Source organism: Procambarus clarkii, chromosome 63 (genome assembly GCF_040958095.1).
Source record: "Procambarus clarkii isolate CNS0578487 chromosome 63, FALCON_Pclarkii_2.0, whole genome shotgun sequence".
Classification (NCBI taxonomy): domain Eukaryota; kingdom Metazoa; phylum Arthropoda; class Malacostraca; order Decapoda; family Cambaridae; genus Procambarus; species Procambarus clarkii.
Window position 1 is genome coordinate 14,221,687 of NC_091212.1, and position 19,420 is coordinate 14,241,106.

Sequence of the window (19,420 nt, forward strand, 5' to 3'; positions counted from 1 at the left end):
TAGAGGTGTTCAGAACACTTCAGAACACTTGACAGCAATAACAGACGTGTTATGTAACTTGTTCTGCTGTTCTCTGTGCACCGGAGACGGCTGGTAAACTTCGGTTTTGCCTTTTAGAGTTGTAGTCAAATTGTTAGCCCCGAGTCTCCTTACCCTTTTTCTGTACATTAAGTTTTATCTTAGCACATTAGGACATTTGACATTTTGATCAGTGAAAACTCTTCAAGGAGCTCGTCCCCCCCCCACCCCAGGGAGGGCAGGGGGGCATGTAAGTCTTAAATATAACATTATGACACCTTAGCTTTCTCCAGAGACGATAATCGACAATTCAACCACAGTCCATGACAGTACAAAGAAAATCAATAACTTCGAAACATTTGAAGCATTTTTTTGCATCTGTATTAAACAAGTTAAGATCATTTTATATTTTTCTTACTGCATAAGTTTCCTGAACTGTCTGCGTATGCCCTTATCGTCCCTCTTATCTATTGGGTATAATGTGACATATATAGTATAGGTGAAGCTCTCAGCATACCTTAAAACTAAACAAACACATGATATATTAATAAAATGTTTGCCACTTAAATATTTTACCCATTTAACAGTGTCAGCCTCAGTTTGGGAGGATCTGGAACCATTTTTCTGAGGTATGTGTGATTCGATCTGTACGTGTGTGTGTGTGTGTGTGTGGGTGTGTGGCGAGGTTCAGAAACATGGGCTTGTGTCCATGCTCTCTATTTCTCCCCCTTTCTCCCTCTTTCCCCCCTCTCTGTCTGTCTCTGTCTGTCTCTCTGTCTCTCTCTGTCTCTCTCTCTGTCTCTCTCTCTGTCTCTCTCTCTGTCTCTCTCTCTGTCTCTCTCTCTGTCTCTCTCTCTGTCTCTCTCTCTGTCTCTCTCTCTGTCTCTCTCTCTGTCTCTCTCTCTGTCTCTCTCTCTGTCTCTCTCTCTGTCTCTCTCTCTGTCTCTCTCTCTGTCTCTGTCTCTCTCTCTGTCTCTCTCTCTGTCTCTCTCTCTCTCTCTCTCTCTCTCTCTCTCTCTTTCTCTCTCTCTCTCTCTCTCTCTCTCTCTCTCTCTCTCTCTCTCTCTCTCTCTCTCTCTCTCTCTCTCTGGGTGTTAACTTAAGTGAATCTGGGATATATGCCCTCGTGTCCTATACAGTATCCCTTTCCTCTTATCTCCCTCTTTATCTACTCTTTTTTTTTCCTCCTTATATTCACTTTTCTTTTGTCTCCTGTTTTTGCCTATTTTCCCCAGTTTCTCCCTCCCACCTTCCCCTTTCCCCCCCTTAACCTGAAAAGTGAGAAGCATCGGGAAATGGAATGGAATGGTACGGGGAGGGGGGGGGGGGGTGCGTAGTGAGGATGACTCCATGTGAGTCTTGATGATTGATAAAGATGAAGCCACCCAAGAGGTGGCACGGGCACGAATAGCCCGTAAGTCTTGGTGTGGAGTCACTCGCTACACGAGTGAGTTGAGTGTAACGATGAAGTCTGGTCAGAGTATAACACGCTCAGCACACGATTGATTGATGAAGATTAAGCCACCCAAGAGGTGGCACGGGCATGAATAGCCCGTAAAGCTCAGCACACAGTGTCAGCCAGGTAACATCCATCCATCCATCTGTCCATCCACCTGCCGGGTTGGCCTGCTGAGCTTGATGATGGGTGGATTGGGGGGGGGATACGGTTGGATTGTATAGGTGGTTGTGAAGAGTGTGATTGGATTATCACCCACTCTTTTTTTCCCCTATTGTTTATTATTTATCTATTAGTAGTAGCAATATTAGTATTTACAACCAATAGACACGTGGATTAATTGAAAAGTAGTTAAATGGTTTGATGTAAAGGAATAGATGATTTGGATGGATGTAGGAAATTTGAGGATTAATAGGACGAAATTGAGGAATAAAACGTAGGATTAAACGTCAGACGCGTTTTCGCTGCCGATATAGGCCTTTGGTTAGGCCTATATCTTCGGTTTCGTTAACGGTTTGATGTAACTACATGGGGGGGGGGGGGAGGGGGGATGAACTAGATCAATTATTGTAAACAAAAACATATCCTCTTTGCTTTTTCCAAAACCTCCTGGGGATAGATTCACGAAGCAGTTACGTAAGTACTTACGAACGTGTAAACCTTTCGTCAATCTTTGACGGCTTTGGTTACATTTATTAAACAGTTTACAAGCATGAAAACTTGCCAATCAACTGTTGTTATTGTTATAAACAGCCTCCTGGTGCTTCGGAGCTCATTAACTGTTTAATAATTATAAACAAAGCCGTCCAAAGATTGAGAAAAGATGTACAGGTTCGTAAGTACTTGCGTAACTGCTTCGTGAATCTGGCCCCAGGCCTCCAAAAAGGAGGCCTGGTCGAGGACCAGGCTGCGAGGACGCTAAGCCCCGAAATCATCTCAAGATCAAGATATTGCTATTCTCGCAGCGTGTAGACCCCCGTGGATGGCTTTCAGACGGGAAGAGGAACGGTCACAAGCTTTTCTTAGGTTTTAGGCTGGTCTATGCTGGTGAGTTAGGTGACGTTCTGTCAGAAACGTTGGAAATGGGTTTGAGTGAGAGTAGAAGCGATAACTTGAGGTATGGATGTTGGTAACGGTTAGGGGCGTGTGGGAGAGAGAGGGATGGCTGCGTTGACATGAGTACCCGCCTTAGTCTTTCTCTCCCAGCCCTCCTTCCCCCCAGATGTGACTGACTGTAGGGTGGATCATTGTATAAACTCGTGCTTGTTGACGTTTGGTATACTGTATACAGTATACTGTACTGTATACTGTGAAGTCTTTTTCGTGAGCTGTTCACTGCGACAATAAACCGAGAACCACAATTGAGCTAGTATTTGGATGCCTTGGACGTCTGGGTACAAGTGACAGGATGAACAACCCAGCGGGTTTTCTTTTTATTGGGGAGTGTTGTACATGCTGCATTGGCGGTATGTCCACTCTCAAGATGAGTGGCGCTGCCCAATACTGTCACTATGGCGGTGTGTCCACTCACAGGATGAGTGGCGCTGCCCAATATTGTCACTATGGCGGTATGTCCACTCACAGGATGAGTGGCACTGCCCAATACTGTCACTATGGCGGTATGTCCACTCACAAGATGAGTGGCGCTGCCCAATAAACTCGCCCCTCGGAGCAAAATTTAAAATTTTAAATTTGGATGCCGTGCTTGCTTCTAACATAGGCTAATGCTGCTAGTAGAAATAACAATAACGGTATTTACCAGCATTGGGAATGCTTATGCTATGCCTGAGTCTTAAATCCTCCAACTAACTTTCTCTCACAAGCACAAATAATAATAATACTGCTGTTCTATATTATTAACATTAACCTACAGTTATAAAAGTAGAATGAGAGGCGATGAGTCACAATAACGTGGCTAAAGTATGTTGACCAGACCACACACTAGAAGGTGAAGGGACGACGACGTTTCGGTCCGTCCTGGACCATTCAACACCAGTCCAGCATAATCCAGTCCAGTCCACCAACACCAGTCCAGCATAATACATATTTGCGAATCGACTTGAGAATGGTCCAGGACGGACCGAAACGTCGTCGTCCCTTCACCTTCTAGTGTGTGGTCTAGTCAACAATAGAATGCGAGGCTGACTATAGAGCAACTTGTGAGTATAGAACAGATAGAGCAACTGTCTGCTCCAAGACCTCAACGCCCGCCTGTATCGGCGTAATTCATTACTAAACCCTCAGAAGGGAAGATGGGAAATAATTCATTGTATTACTGGACATCAAAATAACAATAGGTGTTTTCTTTTAACATTTGGCAGGGCTTAATATACGCGTTGTGATTCACACATCTGAGAGCTTATTTGATGAATGAATGGAATATTGAAAGAAACAATTCCGGTGGCCAAAAACCGTAACTATTGTATGACCCTCTGTCCTGCGTGACAGTGAATAAGACTTTATCAAAATCCTCAGATTAGGCAAAATTGTAATTAATTTTGTCAATAAAGGTGTTAATAATAATAATATTGTTTACAAGTGTAGACATTTATAATTACAAAGCCATTCATACGAGAGGGGGAGAGGAACAGGGGGAGCAGATTCCATTCTCACAGCTATACAACACGGAAGTGTCACAAGATACGTTCATGACACAGAAATTACATTAACGTGATACAGTATATCAGTGAACACCCATAGGTTCGAACCCTGTTCACGGCTCCTGTGGATATGTTTTACGGTAAGAACCCCCCCCCTCCCTCCCTCCCTCCTCCTCGCCACACATACATACAGAATGGTCACGTTCCACACGTGTTGGCTCACCAGCTGACTATATTGGGCAATGGTGACTTTTCTGCTTTGAGACTGGTTTTGGTCATGTTAGGCGTTAAGGCATTATTAATCCCCATCTTATATTATGAATATACTATATCAATATAAAAACTATAAATATAATATAAAATATAAACTAAATATAATACCTACTATATGTGTGTATATCACGAAAATAAACACGTGATTAAAAATGTGACAGTGTCAGACCACGGAGGAAAATTGAAACAAGAATTTCCTTAAGTACTTTCGTATATTAATACATCTTCAGAAGGAGTGGAGGAGGAGTATAGTATACCTACTATATATAATATTATAAATGAACTAAGCCATATTCACAAGTTATCATAAAGCTTTTACCAAAAACATTGCGAACTATAAGATGTATTCATCTTTTTTTTTTATTTGAGTATACCTATTTATAAATCATGATTGTATATATATAGTGTGTGTCAGTACTTCAGTACACGCGTACTAAATAGTTTAATACCTGATTGTTGTTGCATCTTCCTCGCAATACTTTGTGGCCGTGTTGACAAAATTAAAGAAATAGTAATGTTAACTGTGATATAGCTAATATATATTTATAAATGGGCATGATGATAATAATAATATATAATAATAATAATAAATTATGGGAATGGCGTTCAAGCTACTCGGTTGCCTCAAAGTGATTTTCAGTAATAAATTATTATTGAGAAAATGAGTAGGAACCGTGTGGAGGATTCGAACCTATGCTCTGGGTAATTATTGTTATTATTGATACATATTACCTGTTTACAATTGTTCTACCAACTTGTAGGTGTGGGCGGCTTTGCATCACACGAATACTGCAGTTGAATAGTAACACAACGCCTTGGTCTATGGATCTTAAGACAGGTTACTAGGAGTTAGAAAGAGCTTGGGGAAGAGGGGGGGGGGGGGCTATCTTACTGTTAAGGAAACGTTGCTACATTACAGTTTACACTGTACCCAGCAGTGAAATACTAAAGGGGGTTTGCTATCCCCTCCCCCCGTTTCTCTTAGCATGGGGAGGTGCTATCATGGGCGAGACTTGTATGTTGTGGCTATCAATGGTTGGGAGAGGGTGAGAGTAGTTGGAAAATGACCCTTGCGTGATGTCAGCCAGCCAGTGACGTCATCACTTGGGCTCCGCCCCCTGATGACGCGATAGTCCCCCCCTCTCCCCCCCCCTCCCGTCGGCGACTCATAAATGCACATATCTATTAATTTATAGTCGTAACTTGAACGTTATTGAGATTCCGATACGTCGCGACTTACAAGTAGCAGTGTGTGTACGTTTTAAGATGTGTTTTAAGTAGTTTAGGTGTAGTAGATATTATTTTAAGTTAACGTGCCTGGCGGCATTTGGCACGACCATTCCCCCCCCTCCCCCCCCATTTCACTCTTTGAAGCATGACGTCAGTTTCATTTATTGGTTGTGATGTGTTTTACATAACGGAGCTCTGAAATAATAATACTTGTATTATACAGACACCTATCATAAAATAAATCGAAAAAACTTTTAAAATTAAAGGGATATGAGTGTTTGGGTTGTATCATATCACCTCCCTGCCCCCCCCCCCCCACCCACCTCACTTATATGGGTGATGTCTCACCCAGTTTGAATCATTTACGAGTGCGTATATACGGCCCCCGTGGAGAAACTGGTGCACTCTCTTTCGTATTGAGGCGGAGAGGGAAAGAGGGAGGGAGGGAAGAGAGAGAGAGAGAGAGAGAGAGAGAGGGAGGGAAGAGGGAGAGAGGGGGGTTGGCGTGGCACGAGGTGGTGGCGGCGGCGGCTTGAGCTCCCCAGCCCAGCAGCGTGACGTCGTCACTACCACTGCACATTCCCCACCGTCCACACGTGCCTCTAGTCTCTCTCTCTCTCTTGCTACCGTCGCCGCCGCCGCCGCGCTCGCCTCTACACCCTCGGGATATACTACCTCCGCTGTCTGCCTTCCTGCCACGCTCGCCACCCCCTTCGTCAGAGGTGTGTGTGTGTGTGTCGCTCCCAGCCGCCATACTCGCCGTAAACCGGCAGTGATTCCCAGGTTATTGTGTGTGTGTGGGAACACTATGCCGGGGTTGTGGAGAATGATATCGGTGCCCATGTGGCCGTGTTCGCACCAGTGGTGGCCTGCTCCGTCCTCCTGCTACTGCTCCTGCTCCGTGCGATCACCAGTGACCAATCTCAGTGTGTGTGATGGTGATTGATTGATTGATGAAGATTAAGTCACCCAAAAGGTGGCACGGGCATGAATAGCTCGTAAGTGGTGTTGGCCCTTTTGAGCCATTACCAGTATCAAGAGCTGATACTGGAGATCTGTGGAGGTGCGACTGCACCCTGCGTGACGGGAGATGTCTCCCGTGTGTGTGTGTGATGGTGTCTCGGCTACAGAGATATAGTGAGCCTCTGGAAGGTATAGTGCGATGGTTTGTATGGTGGAGAGGTGGCGTGATGACGTAAGCGTGACGTAGCCGGCTGTGAAGGGGGATTGAGATGGGAGCGAGCCAGACTCAGCCACCACCCGCGGTGGTGCTCCTGCTACCCACCAGCCAGGGACCCACACTTCGCACACACCATCTAATATCTTCCTCCTGCATGTTAGTCAATTTACCACATTGCCACAGCCAGGTAAAGACAGCTTTACGTTGTTCAAACATGAGGACCATATAGCACCCACTGGCTCCTATCTCTGGAGCGACCCCAACTTACCATTATTATTAACATAGTAACCCCCAGCTGTGTTCATTCGAAGCAGCAAGTATAATGAGCCGTGAGATAAGCGATAAGATCGGGTCGGCGGCCAGTACCGGGATGTAGTGAATCACCATGCAGCCCCCATGACGTTTGTACCCCCCTCCCTCCCTCCCTTGTGCTAATCACACTCCAGCCTCGTGACGTTTGTGCTGGCCTTGGTACTCTCTCCCCCCATGCGGCCAGCTGGTGTTTGTACTCTTGTCTGCCCTTGGTACACGCCACAGTCCTAGCCTCCTGCATCCCACTCAAATATTAACTGTAATACAATTCTCAGTGGACACAGTTTCGAAGACCAACGTTGATTTACCACCACGAACGTTTATTCACTTTCACGAACGTTGATTCACTTTCACCAACGTTGATTCACTTTTAACGTTGATTCACTTTCAGGAACGTTGATTCACCTTCACTAACGCCACTAGGATATCCCGCCCACTGGATTGTATATTACACAACGGAAGTTTTCATCGATATAAAATCATGTGGATGGCTTCGGGCATTGATATACTAGTATATGAGATATATCAGCATACTAATGACCAAAGCTTCTCAGTGTACAAGATGAAAAAAAAATGATTGGCCCCCCCGAGTGATAGCGCCTATTTATAGTCCACTTTGCCTCCTATACCCCTTTGTAATTCGTTTAGCTTGGTTCAAAATTTATTTAGCTACGAAAGTTATTGCAGTGATGAGGTACGTAGTTTGACACACACAAACATCATATTTAGTTTATTATGGTGAGCCCAGGCGGCCATATTGAGTTTAATTTGTGCCCTAGGCCTATGCCGTGGGAGAAAGGTTTGTCACAATGAATTCAAATACTGGACCACAACAATATTAGAGTAATTAAAATTTGTTATGAGCTTTAGATACTTTAATTTGGCGATCATTTTTACAAGATTGTAAGAAGAACATTTTTTTTACAAGCATTACAAGATTGTGAATACTATGCTATGTATTCTCTCAAACCCAATGTACCTTCTTGTAACTAAATAAATAAATCATGCGTCCTCCACCCCATGAATGGCCGGCGGTGGGAAGGTTGCCATAGTGTGCTAACTTGGCATCTCTGTATATAATTTTAAGCGTAATGCATATTTACTGAACATTTGTAATAGTCCAAACAAATTATTGTATATACTATATATTACTATTTGGAGATGGCTCGTGTGTGCCTAATAGGTCATAAATACAGTAAACCACGGTTAATAATGTGGTTGAAAGCTGGTGGTGTTATCCGGTAAGCGTATATAACTGGTGTGTCGCTGCCGATATTGCCAAGTTACACCAGGAATACGGGTTCGCCATAGCCCGTGCTGCTCGGAACTTGCGTTTCGATCAGCTGAATCCACAACAACAACAACAGTAGTAATATTGGAGAGGCATTGCCAGCGACAAGGCCACCGGCTGGTGCTGGCTCTGGCCTTGGCTCTAGAAGCCAAGCTCTAGTCGGCGTCGGCCAAAAAAGAGCCCGGATGCGTATTTCATTCAAAACCACGGTTGTGCATGATTTACGATGCCCGGCAGGTGCCAAGTTATTCATTCAGTTTCAAAATGCACAATAACCCCAGGGATTAAATCTTGCAGTGGGTCCTACACTACTACTACTACTACGTACAGGAAGTTAATAATAACTTCCTTGTTGAATAATTCTTGTATATGTCATGAAACTGGATTGGAAATAGTCACGGCGGCAAAAAAATTGTTCCACGTGTCTGGAAAGCCAACCATAATGGGAAAACGCGAAACACTTTCACAAACTTGTCCTTGAAAATATATGAAACGTAAGTTAGGGATTGCGGGCATGCCCTATGTGGGTATAATAAAATTGATAGATTAATATATAATTAATAATTATTATTAAACATAATGACCTAAACACTGCTCATTAGTTAGGTGAGCTTATAAGTTATTATAAGAGCGTTGTAAGCTTAAAAGTTATTATAAGAGTTAGCGTTTATAATCATTTAGTGTTGGTCTTGGGATGAGTGGCCAGGGGCAGCATCTCCGACACACGGAAGAGGGAGCTACAAGGCTGGTGGTGCTCACGACGACACCTCACGCGGTGAGATGTGAAGTGTAGACTAGACGCCTGGCCGCATGCTTCACTTATGACGTCATAACACGGCGTCCTCCTCAAAGGAGACCTAAAAGAAATAGAATAGAAATGCTGTTTATGAAGTCTGCACAGCAACGTTGTATCGTGTGCTATCCTCTCGCTCTCTCCCGCCCTCCCCCCCCTCTTAGCGCCGCTTCTCCTCCTCTTCCCCCGCTTCTCCCCCGCTTCTCCCCCGCTTCTCCCCCGCTTCTCCCCCTCTTCCCCCTCTTCTTCCCCCTCTTCCCCCTCTTCCCCCTCTTCTTCCCCCTCTTCTTCCCCCTCTTCTTCCCCCTCTTCTTCCCCCTCTTCTTCCCCCGCTTCTTCCCCCGCTTCTTCCCCCGCTTCTTCCCCCGCTTCTTCCCCCGCTTCTTCCCCCGCTTCTTCCCCCGCTTCTCCCCCGCTTCTCCCCCTCTTCTCCCGCCTTCCCCCCTCTTCTCCCGCCTTCCCCCCTCTTCTCCCGCCTTCCCCCCTCTTCTCCCGCCTTCCCCCCTCTTCCCCCGCCTCCCCCTCTTCTCCCGCCTATTTCCCCCTCCCCCCGCCTCTATCACCCACCCCCCGCCTCTATCAACCACCACCCCCATCCCCCACCACCCCCCGCCTCTATCCCCCACCACCCCCCGCCTCTATCCCCCACCACCCCCCGCCTCTATCCCCCACCACCCCCCACCTCTTCCCCCTACCCCACCCCACCCCGCCTCTTCCCCCTTCCCCGCCCCCGCCTCTCCCCCCCTTCCCCGCCCCCGCCTCTCCCCCCCTTCCCCGCCCCCGCCTCTCCCCCCCTTCCCCGCCCCCGCCTCTCCCCCCCTTCCCCGCCCCCGCCTCTCCCCCCCTTCCCCGCCCCCGCCTCTCCCCCCCACCCCCTCCTTTCCCCCCCCTTTCCCCCCCCTTCCCCTCCTTTCCCCTCCTTTCCCCCCCCTTCCCCATCCCGCCTCTCCCCCCCCCTTCCCCTCCCGCCTCTCCCCCCCCCTTCCCCTCCCGCCTCTCCCCCCCCCGCCTCTCCCCCCCCCTTCCCCTCCCGCATGCCCGTTTTGCCCTCCTCCCATGTGAGGAGCTGGAGAAGCAGGTTTGAGAGTGGAGCTGGGTGAGCAAGGCTGATTGATGAGAACTGGTGAGCAGCCTCGTTAGATTATCCAACTGGATTCTTATATTTTTGTTCCAGCTGGTAGCGTTAACATTAATGGGGGGGGTTGTTGTGAAAACGTACTCGCCTAGTTGTGCTTGCAGGGGTTGAGCTTTGGCTCTTTGGCCCCGCCTCTCATCTGTCAATCAATTGTTGTACAGAATCTTGAACCTACTGACTCAAGGTATGTGGGCCTGCGGGCCGCTCCAAGCAACAGCCTGGTGGCCCAAACTCTCACAAGTCAAGCCTGGCCTCGGGCCGGGCTTGGGGAGTAGAAGAACTCCCAGAACCCCATCAGCCAGGTATCAACTAGGTACTGGGCACGTGTTCTTCAACAGTCTTGTGCAGGCAGGAGAGAAACCCGAGGATTGGCATGTTCTACAAATAGCAGAAGTATTGGCGTAGAAATATTAAATGACCAATATTTAGATAATAAATGCAGATGAATGTTGAAAATATTTTTACACTATTAGCAAAAAATTAAAGGCAAAAGAATTCACATTTTTTACTTGATAGAAAGATTAGTGGATTAGCAAGGTGTTGCAACGTGAAGACAGGACACACTGTAGGTATATCTTGAGACTGTACACTGTACAGTCACTGTACAGGTACAGTGGTACTAGGTACTGTGCTACCTAGTACCTACAGTGGTACACTGTACTAGGTACACTGTAATTGTAATGTCAGACAATGAAAATTGAGGCCAACAATCTTATTGAATGAATTTAAGTTCAAATAATGCTAGTCTAATAGCAGTAGTTACTTACAACCCACCAATGCTTGGTACAATTGCTGGAAGTATCTGGGCAGAACTATTTGGTCTAATAATGTTTATGGGTGACTTTATTACCGAGACAAAAGATCTTAAGAATTGGTAAATTTTTTTAAGAACTTTAATCAAAGCCCAGAAATGTAGTGTTCCATATACGTACAGTACATTAATTAAGGTCTTGGTAATGATCCAAAATGGTTAACAATGTGAGTAAAGGACGAAGTTAGGAAAAACTGAAATATGCAGTACTGTCTATAGGATATAGACAGTATCCATAACTGTAGGATGGATATACAGTATAAATTAACTGGAATGTGTACAGATAATGAGAATTAATCCCAGGAATTAGATGCCTCTGGTATGAAGATGCCTGGGGATTAAGGCAGCTCAACTTAGATTCTCTATAAAGGCAGAGTTTGGGTGGAGGAGGATCACTGAAGCATTCATATGAAGTTCAGGATATAATAATGGGGATATTAAGTGGTAATAATATTAACATGAAGTAGAGCACAAAACCATGGATATTTTCAGAATTAATTAGGATTCAGAAGAGACCTTGGTAAATACTGATTTGGTAGTTTCTGTGGATTTATGGAACACTTTACCAATCAATTTAATAGTCTTATTTAATTTAAACACCCTGTCCAGTGCACAATCTGTGCACTGGATTGTTTCTCGCATATGTTAAATAAATATATAAACAAGCTTTTGGTTGGACATACAGAGGAGCTGCTCTGCATGGGCCACTAGGCCATCTGTGTTCGTACTTAGCAGACACGAGTCAAGTTCTGGTGAGTTCACAGCCATATTGGTGTGTCCTCTAATGCTCTCACTGGTGTTGCTGTTAAGTAAGCCATTCATGCCTGTTTCATCTCCTAGAAGTAAATACTGGTTCGGTAACAGGGTTGTTGATTTGTGGAACCAATTACCGCGTAACGTGGTGGAGGTGGGGTCCCTAGATTGTTTCAAGCGCGGGTTGGACAAGTGTATGAGTGGGATTGGGTGGTTATAGATAGGAGCTGCCTCGTATGGGCCAATAGGCCTTCTGCAGTTACCTTTGTTCTTATTTTCTTAAGTAAATTCCATAGTTGGATTTCTACCCGGTCATTCACGAAGTGATCTGCAACCACAGGAGAGAGATGGAGATGGTTAGCTATTCCAAATTGTGTACATACTACTAAGTACTGTATGACCTATTCATATCAGTGGAACAGAAAGTGGGGAAATATCTCTAGGTCAGTTATATTGGCTACACAAAATTAACTCGTTAGCACTGCCTGGAATAGTGATCTGCACCTTGTTGTCCCATGTACAGATGTTCACCTTGCAGAATATCCTCGGCGAGTCTGCTCTTGTGACATTACTTGTCTCGTGTTTTCCTGCTCTGGTATAGGCATTCTGAATATCTAGGAACTTTAAATAATCTGTAGCTATTAATGTGTATAGTCTCCCAGGCTTGGCACTTTCTTTTGATAATTTCTTGTTTCTTTTTGTGGTGTAGCAACTATTGCAGGATGTCTGGAATGTGCAAGAATGATTTAAACACAAATTTATAGGCTACACAGAGCAGGTTACACTAGGTGAACCATTGCTTAGTGGATTTTGGTGTTAAATGTCAACCATCACATCTTTGGAAGTCATACATACAGCAGGTTTTTGTATAGGAAACTGCTGACATTACATGTCGTCTAGATCTTTGAAAAGGTACACAGAAGTAGACTCTAACATGTAATTATGAGTTTCAACTAAATAATAAATCGCACCCAAAGAGTAATTGTCTATTGTGAAATGTTTGCTCCTTTAGGGTACAGTACTTGCCCCAATTTAAGTGTTCCCGGTAGTACGTTCAGTTGGGTTCTTTCTTGACGCACAATCAAGAATTCCGGGTTTGAATCCCTGGTGGACAGAAATGGTTGGGCACATTTCCTTTCACCTAATAGTTTGTTCACCTGGCAGTAAGTAGGTACTCGGGAGTGAGCCAGCTTGTTGTGGGGTTGCAGCCTGGGCGAGGTATGTAATTTGACCATGTGAGTTTGGGGGCGCGGGGAATGGCATCGATAAAAGCCTAACGTATTTGAATACACGTCTTCTTGTCCCCCAACACAATGAATTACTGTATTGTTATTTATTAATATATACTTGTCCTTGTGTTTAATGCATGTACAAATATAGTACAGTACAGTATATTGTATAATATAACACTTGGCATCCTTTGTGGCCAACATTAGAAAAAATTTTTGAATAGCATTTGTTGCAATAAACCCCTCTAATTTTTACAAAGTTTCTTTTGAATTACAAGGAACAACACGACAAAGAATACATTAAGTTCCTTTATTAAAATCAAAGTAGGAATACAGGTTTTAACACTTGAGAAACTGTCAAACCATGGTGTACTAGAGTAAGGAAGGGAAGTGGCCTATGTATGGCTCTTACAATTGCTGACCAAGAAAATGTTGAGTAAACACTTGCTGCTACATTTACTCACGTCTACAAAATGAAGCCTGTTTGGTCTCGAATTGCCATCTTGAAGGGCAAGTCAGAAAAAAACTCATTATCTGAACTTGAAGTGAACTAGAGGGACTAACTTTGTATTTGCAATGTTTTGTTATTAATAAGAGCAGAAAGAACAGTAGGTGCAAAATTGCTCCAGTGTAAAGTAGGAGTGCAATTAATTTCTCTTCACATCCATCATTCCAATAAAAAGGTAACTAGCAAACTCATAAATTACGATACATGACGGTAGCTTGATAAACCCCATTCAAGAGATACGAGAGCATTGAGGCGATAGTGTCTGAACTGTACCGAGTTGCAGGCACCAACAGCTTGATTTTTAGGCCCTCGACCAGGAGACTTGGCCATGAGGCAGGTACTCTATGAAACCCTCGGCAGATAGCTAGACGATTCCTATTGTTGGGGACAGGAAGCTTGTACTTAGGTGTATCTTGATCTTGAGGTTATCTTGAGATGATTTCGGGGCTTTTTTAGTGTCCCTGCGGCCCGGTCCTCGGCCAGGCCTCCACTCCCAGGAAGCTGACTAACACCCAGGTACCTATTTTACTGCTAGGTAACAGGGGCATAGGGTGAAAGAAACTCTGCCCATTGTTTCTCGCCGGCGCCTGGGATCGAACCCAGGACCACAGGATCACAAGTCCAGCGTGCTGTCCACTCGGCCGACTGGCTCCCTGTATATTGTATATATCTCCCTCGGTGTATTGCGATTCCCCCCCCCCCAGGCTAGCTACCAACCTTCCCCTGGATGCAACCTACAATAATTACCCGACTCGGATACCTATTTAACTACTAGAATGGTGGCATCAGGTGAAAAGAAATGTGCCTAAACAAGCAGTAAAAGTGAAAACAGAACTACTGTACTGAATTAGCAAAATACCAAAGGGATTTAAATACTGTATGTACAGTCATACTGATTAATAAAATACAGTGCAACAATGCATTAGACTTGATGTTGTCGAGTGGAAGACATGGGTAAAAGCAAAAGGCGTTTGAGAACAGTAACACTAGAGAGATCAAGTTTAACATTGGTTGATAAAGTTAAATTATAGGAACTGTTCATGGTGTTCCTCTAATTTATTCATGATCAGGATGATTGTATGTTATAAGATTCTGTGCAGTATAATACAGCATATAGTTTGACAATATGCTACATTTTTTCACTCGTTTGTACTACAGTACAGTACTTTGTACTTGTACAGTGTTCTTTCTTTCAAGACAAATCATTATGATTGCTATAATCATTAATTAATGGTAAATATGAGAATGTAATTCTTTTCGTTGGGAACATTACAAATTTAACGAAACAAATTAAATTAGAGACTGCACTCTTAGTTTTCTGCCGCACAAAAATTTTGGAATTTTAATGGTATAAAGTATAGATGGAAAGACTATAGAGGGTCTTTGCTTGCTAGAAATGAAATATAAACAGCTGAAGAAAGCTTGTAACTGCATTTAGACTGAGGGAACAATGTTATTGGAAGTTCCACATGTAGAGGATTAAGGAATGACTTTAGTACACAAGAATACCGTCTGAGGTTGACGCCTGACAGCTGAGTGGACAGCGCTTCGGATTTATAGTCCTGAGGTTCCGGGTTCGACCCCCGTTGGGAGGCAGAGACAAGTGGGCAAAAGTTTCTTTCACCCTGATGCCCCTGTTACCTAGCAGTAAATAGGTACCTGGAAGTTAGACAGGTGCTATGGGCTGCTTCCTGGGGATGTGTAACAAAAAGGAGGCCTGGTCGAGGACTGGGCTGCGGGGAACACCGAGCCCCAAAATCATCTCAAGATAGCCTCAAGAGGTGAGCAGTTCTTGAGATGACGTTACCCTTGTGGCAGAAAACCTGACATTCGTATTATAATGTAAATAAATACTAAAATTAGAGCTCTGGGAACTAGCATTCTCTATAAATGAATTTTAAAAAAGAAAGCTTTGTATGGTACATATAAGCAAATTAAGAATGGGGATGCTTGTCTTAATAAAATCTGAGAAGGTATGCAAATTTAATTAGGAATTCTTCTTCCTTCTGTAGAAGACGTTGCAAAACTACAAGCCGATATTATTAAAGTCTTTGATTGGGCATTGGAAAACCATGTTTAACAATGATAAATTCTAGGTGCCTGTATTTAGATATGGGGAAATGAAGGAATCGAAGAAAATACAGGGTACAAGACAAAATCAGATCTCCTCATAGTAGGAAAACGTGTAAAGACTCTTGGAATGATGTCTGATGACCTAACATTTAGTGAACACAACCAAGCAAATGCAGCATCAGCCAGGAAAATGATAGGATGGCTTATGAGAACCTTCAAACCTAGGGATCCCATAACAATGCTCATACTATTCAAGCCACTTGTGCTGTCTTGCCTTGAGAACTGCTCGATATTCACTTCACCTTTCAGAATAGGAGAGATTGCTGAAATATAAGGAATACAGAGGACATATACAGCTGCATTGACATGTTGAAGCACCAAACTACTTTGGATAATCTCAAGCTTTAAAAACCTACTCAAGAGATGAGAGATTTATCACAATACATCAATGGGAGATAGTGTACTGGAAGGCTAGGTCCCAAATCTGCACAGAAAAATAACAACATACTGGAGTGATCAATGTGGTATGACCTGAAGAATAGTCAGTGAAGAGTAGAGGTGCCATTAGCACAAATTGGAGAACACTGTATGAACATCTAAGGTTCACATCTGTTCAATATTCATAAGTAGTATTGCTAGAACAAAAGTACATTTCTTCAAACAAAAAGTATAGTGTTTCCTACAAAAAGTACTGGACTAACCAGATTGTAATGGATATTTGGGTCTGTGGGCTACTCTAAGTAACAGTCTGTTGGATCAAATCACAAGTTAAGCCTTGCCCCAGTCCAGACTTGGGAGTAGAACACTCGGAACTCACTCCAGGTCAAGGGCCTTTCGGCTGCCACCACCTTGTACTATGCATATACAAAGATTAGGCTAGGCAGAAGACTGGTGTATTAAACAACAAAAAGCAATGTAACAGATGATAAAGAAATAGACAATATTTTAAATAGTTTTCTGCATTTACTAGTGAAGCACCCGATATTTCAACTTTAGTTGAAGAAATATGCGGTGGTGGTGAATAAGACAAGTTGATTAGATTAGTAGTTACCGAGGAGAAAGTTACTAAACAATTAGAAAAATGAAAGCCCAACAAGACGAGGTAGGGTGCAGAGATGAGCTTAAACTCTTGCCTTGCATATTTAATAAATCGTTAAGAGTCGAGCCGAGTACTGTACCAGCATCGGGGAGGGTTGTACGGTGCTGATTATTAAGAGGGATAGATCACTTGCATCATAAGATTGCCCTTAAGTGTCAGGTCCTTGAATGACAGGGACACCCAAAACCTACCAGTAAACAAATCTACATCAAACAAACAAGTGGGTTTCAACTGTATGTGAATACTGTGTTTAAAAAAACTAAAACTAAAATAAAATTAAAAAAAAAAAATTAATGGGGAATCTGGAAGAGGTGAGATCTAAGCAAAACGTTCAGGATTGGCTCTGCCAGATCAACTCGATAAGACACGAGGTGATTTGCAGGAAAAACATTAGGAAGAGTAACAGTTAGAATAGTGGAGTACCAAGTGCTGTTTGAATGCATGCAATGCCACCTCATTTTGCTGATAAGGTGATGAATATGGGTGTTGGATAAGGAATTCTTATTCCAGACACCTGCTTCCCATAAAGATGGTGTGACCACGTAACTACACATACAAAGATAGGCAGAGTCTACAAGTGATCAGATTACAGAACTAGAAAAGAAAACGCACTCGACCTGCTCTTCACAAACATTGAAGAAATAGTCGGAGACAACATACTCAAACCACAAGCTCATTTTAGTTCAAATTAACATTAATACTGTAGTAGGTCCATGAGGCTCAACAAGCAAGAAGGGTTATTGAATAAATTCAAATTTAACAATAAGAGGATTAACTTGGGGGAGGGGGGACTATAGACCCTGCAATCATCCAATAGCGAACAGTCTTAAGTGGTAAAACACTGCTTTTAAGCACTGGGAATAGCTCAATTAACTGCTGAAGTATAAAAAATCTGCTTGAAGCATACTAGATCTGCTTGAAGCATGTTCCCGTGAGGAAACTCGGAAAGAGGGCCACTAGATAGTACAGATAACTGTACAGAAGGAAAAAATTACAAATGCTTAAGCAGATATGACTTTCACAACAAAGAAAAATAAATCTAAATAGGGAGGTTGAAGAAATAGAGCAGACACTGAAGCGATCATACCAGGCTAAGGAATTGGAATAGAAAGCTATACAAGAAATCAAAATTAATTTTCACATACCTGAAATCAAAATCAAAACCTCCACCAGCATGGACCTTTACTTACAACTGAAGGTTTGTACACAAAGGATGAAAAAGAAATTAGTGAAGTCCTAAAAGGCCAGTATGAAGCTATGTTTAGCATCCCAATAAACATGAAAGTTGAAGATCCGGACAGCTTCTTTACGAATGACATCCAAACTCTAGATAATATAACTGATATTAACACTGACACAGGAGATTTTGAGAGATAAAGTGGCAATATGCCTATGCACTCAGCCCCAGGTCCTGACACTTGTGGAATTCAATATTCATAGAGATGTAAAGTACCAGTAGTGCGAGCACTCGGTGTAATATGAGAAAAAGCCATTACACAAGGGAGGTAGCTTTGGCAAAAAACTATAGACTAATTTGCCTAACATCACTCGTTAAAGTTTTTGAAAGCGATTAGGAATGAAATCTCCAGTTTTACAGACAACAACAAACTGCACAACCCGGTAACATGGATTTAGAGCAGGAAGTTCCTGTGTTTCACAGTTATTCAACCACTATGACAAAATCACAGAGTTTGATGTAAATATGATAGAGCCCAGTAGGCTAAAGAATCTGTACACCAGTTGATTGACAGTTGAGAGGCATGACCAAAGAGCCAGAGCTCAACCCCCGCACGCACAACTAGGTAAGTACAGAAGCATTATAATAAAAACATAGTGCAGATGTTGTATACACAGACTTTGCAAAGGTATTTGTTAAGTGTGATCATGGGGTGATAGTCCATAAAATGAAATCGATAGGAATAATGGGTAAAGTGGGGCATTGGATTTTAAACCTTGTCAAACAGAATGCAGAGAGTAACAGTCAATCAAATAAGATTAAGTCCAAGTGCAGTGAAAAGCTTTGTACCCAAGGAACAGTCCTTGCACCACTGCTCTTTCTTTTCTAGGTTCTCATTCTTTTGTCTAGATAGGCAAAAATACTAGTCGCAGCTTCGTGTCATTCTTTGCTGTTGATATGCAAATCATGCATGAAAATTTCTTCTGTAGAAGAAAAACTGAAAGACGATATTAACACTTTCGCGCTCTCCGCAAAGGTCACTCAGCCAACCGAATGTGCGCGCTGCGTTTTTATCGCTTAAGCGTAAAAACAAAAATGTGTATACTCTTTTTACTCTTCTGACCTTAGTTCTCATGCTACGTATTTCATTTTGGTACCAACGTGTTCGCAATAAAATTCTCTAGAAGAACATTAGTAAAATAAGTCACGAAACATATAGGGATACCAGCACCAAATAAATAACTACGTAGATGACTCGCCGTGAGCGCCCATCAGCAACAAAATGTTTTTACTCTTGGGATTGTAATCACCTCCACACTTGTTCTACAGCGTTAATTTTGGTATCAATGGACTCGCAATGAAATTCCCAACACGGTGATGTGAATATAAGCGTAGAATAATGATGCAGCCCGCCCGCAAGAGTGTGGGAAGTGGTGAAATTGTTACCCGGTATCGGTGACGGGACGACGCACGGCGCTTTGA

At 43.3% G+C, this 19,420-nt stretch overlaps 1 protein-coding gene across 20 annotated transcripts in view; it reads left to right on the forward strand.

Moving 5' to 3' along the window:
• Positions 1–19,420, forward strand: part of CrebB (Cyclic-AMP response element binding protein B) — a 123,296-nt gene that overhangs the window by 78,597 nt on the left and 25,279 nt on the right. For 11 of the 20 annotated variants that reach the window (XR_011223575.1, XM_069308765.1, XM_069308763.1 and 8 more), the window contains one exon: positions 606–647. The exons of 8 other annotated variants lie outside the window; for them this stretch is intronic. Coding sequence is in view for 11 of the 12 variants with exons in the window: in XM_069308765.1 (XP_069164866.1) it covers positions 606–647 (42 nt within the window). In the remaining variant the exon portion in view is untranslated. Of the gene's footprint in view, positions 1–605; positions 648–6,794; positions 6,945–19,420 lie in introns of those variants that run through there. One more of the 20 variants, XM_069308766.1, reaches the window with a different exon arrangement.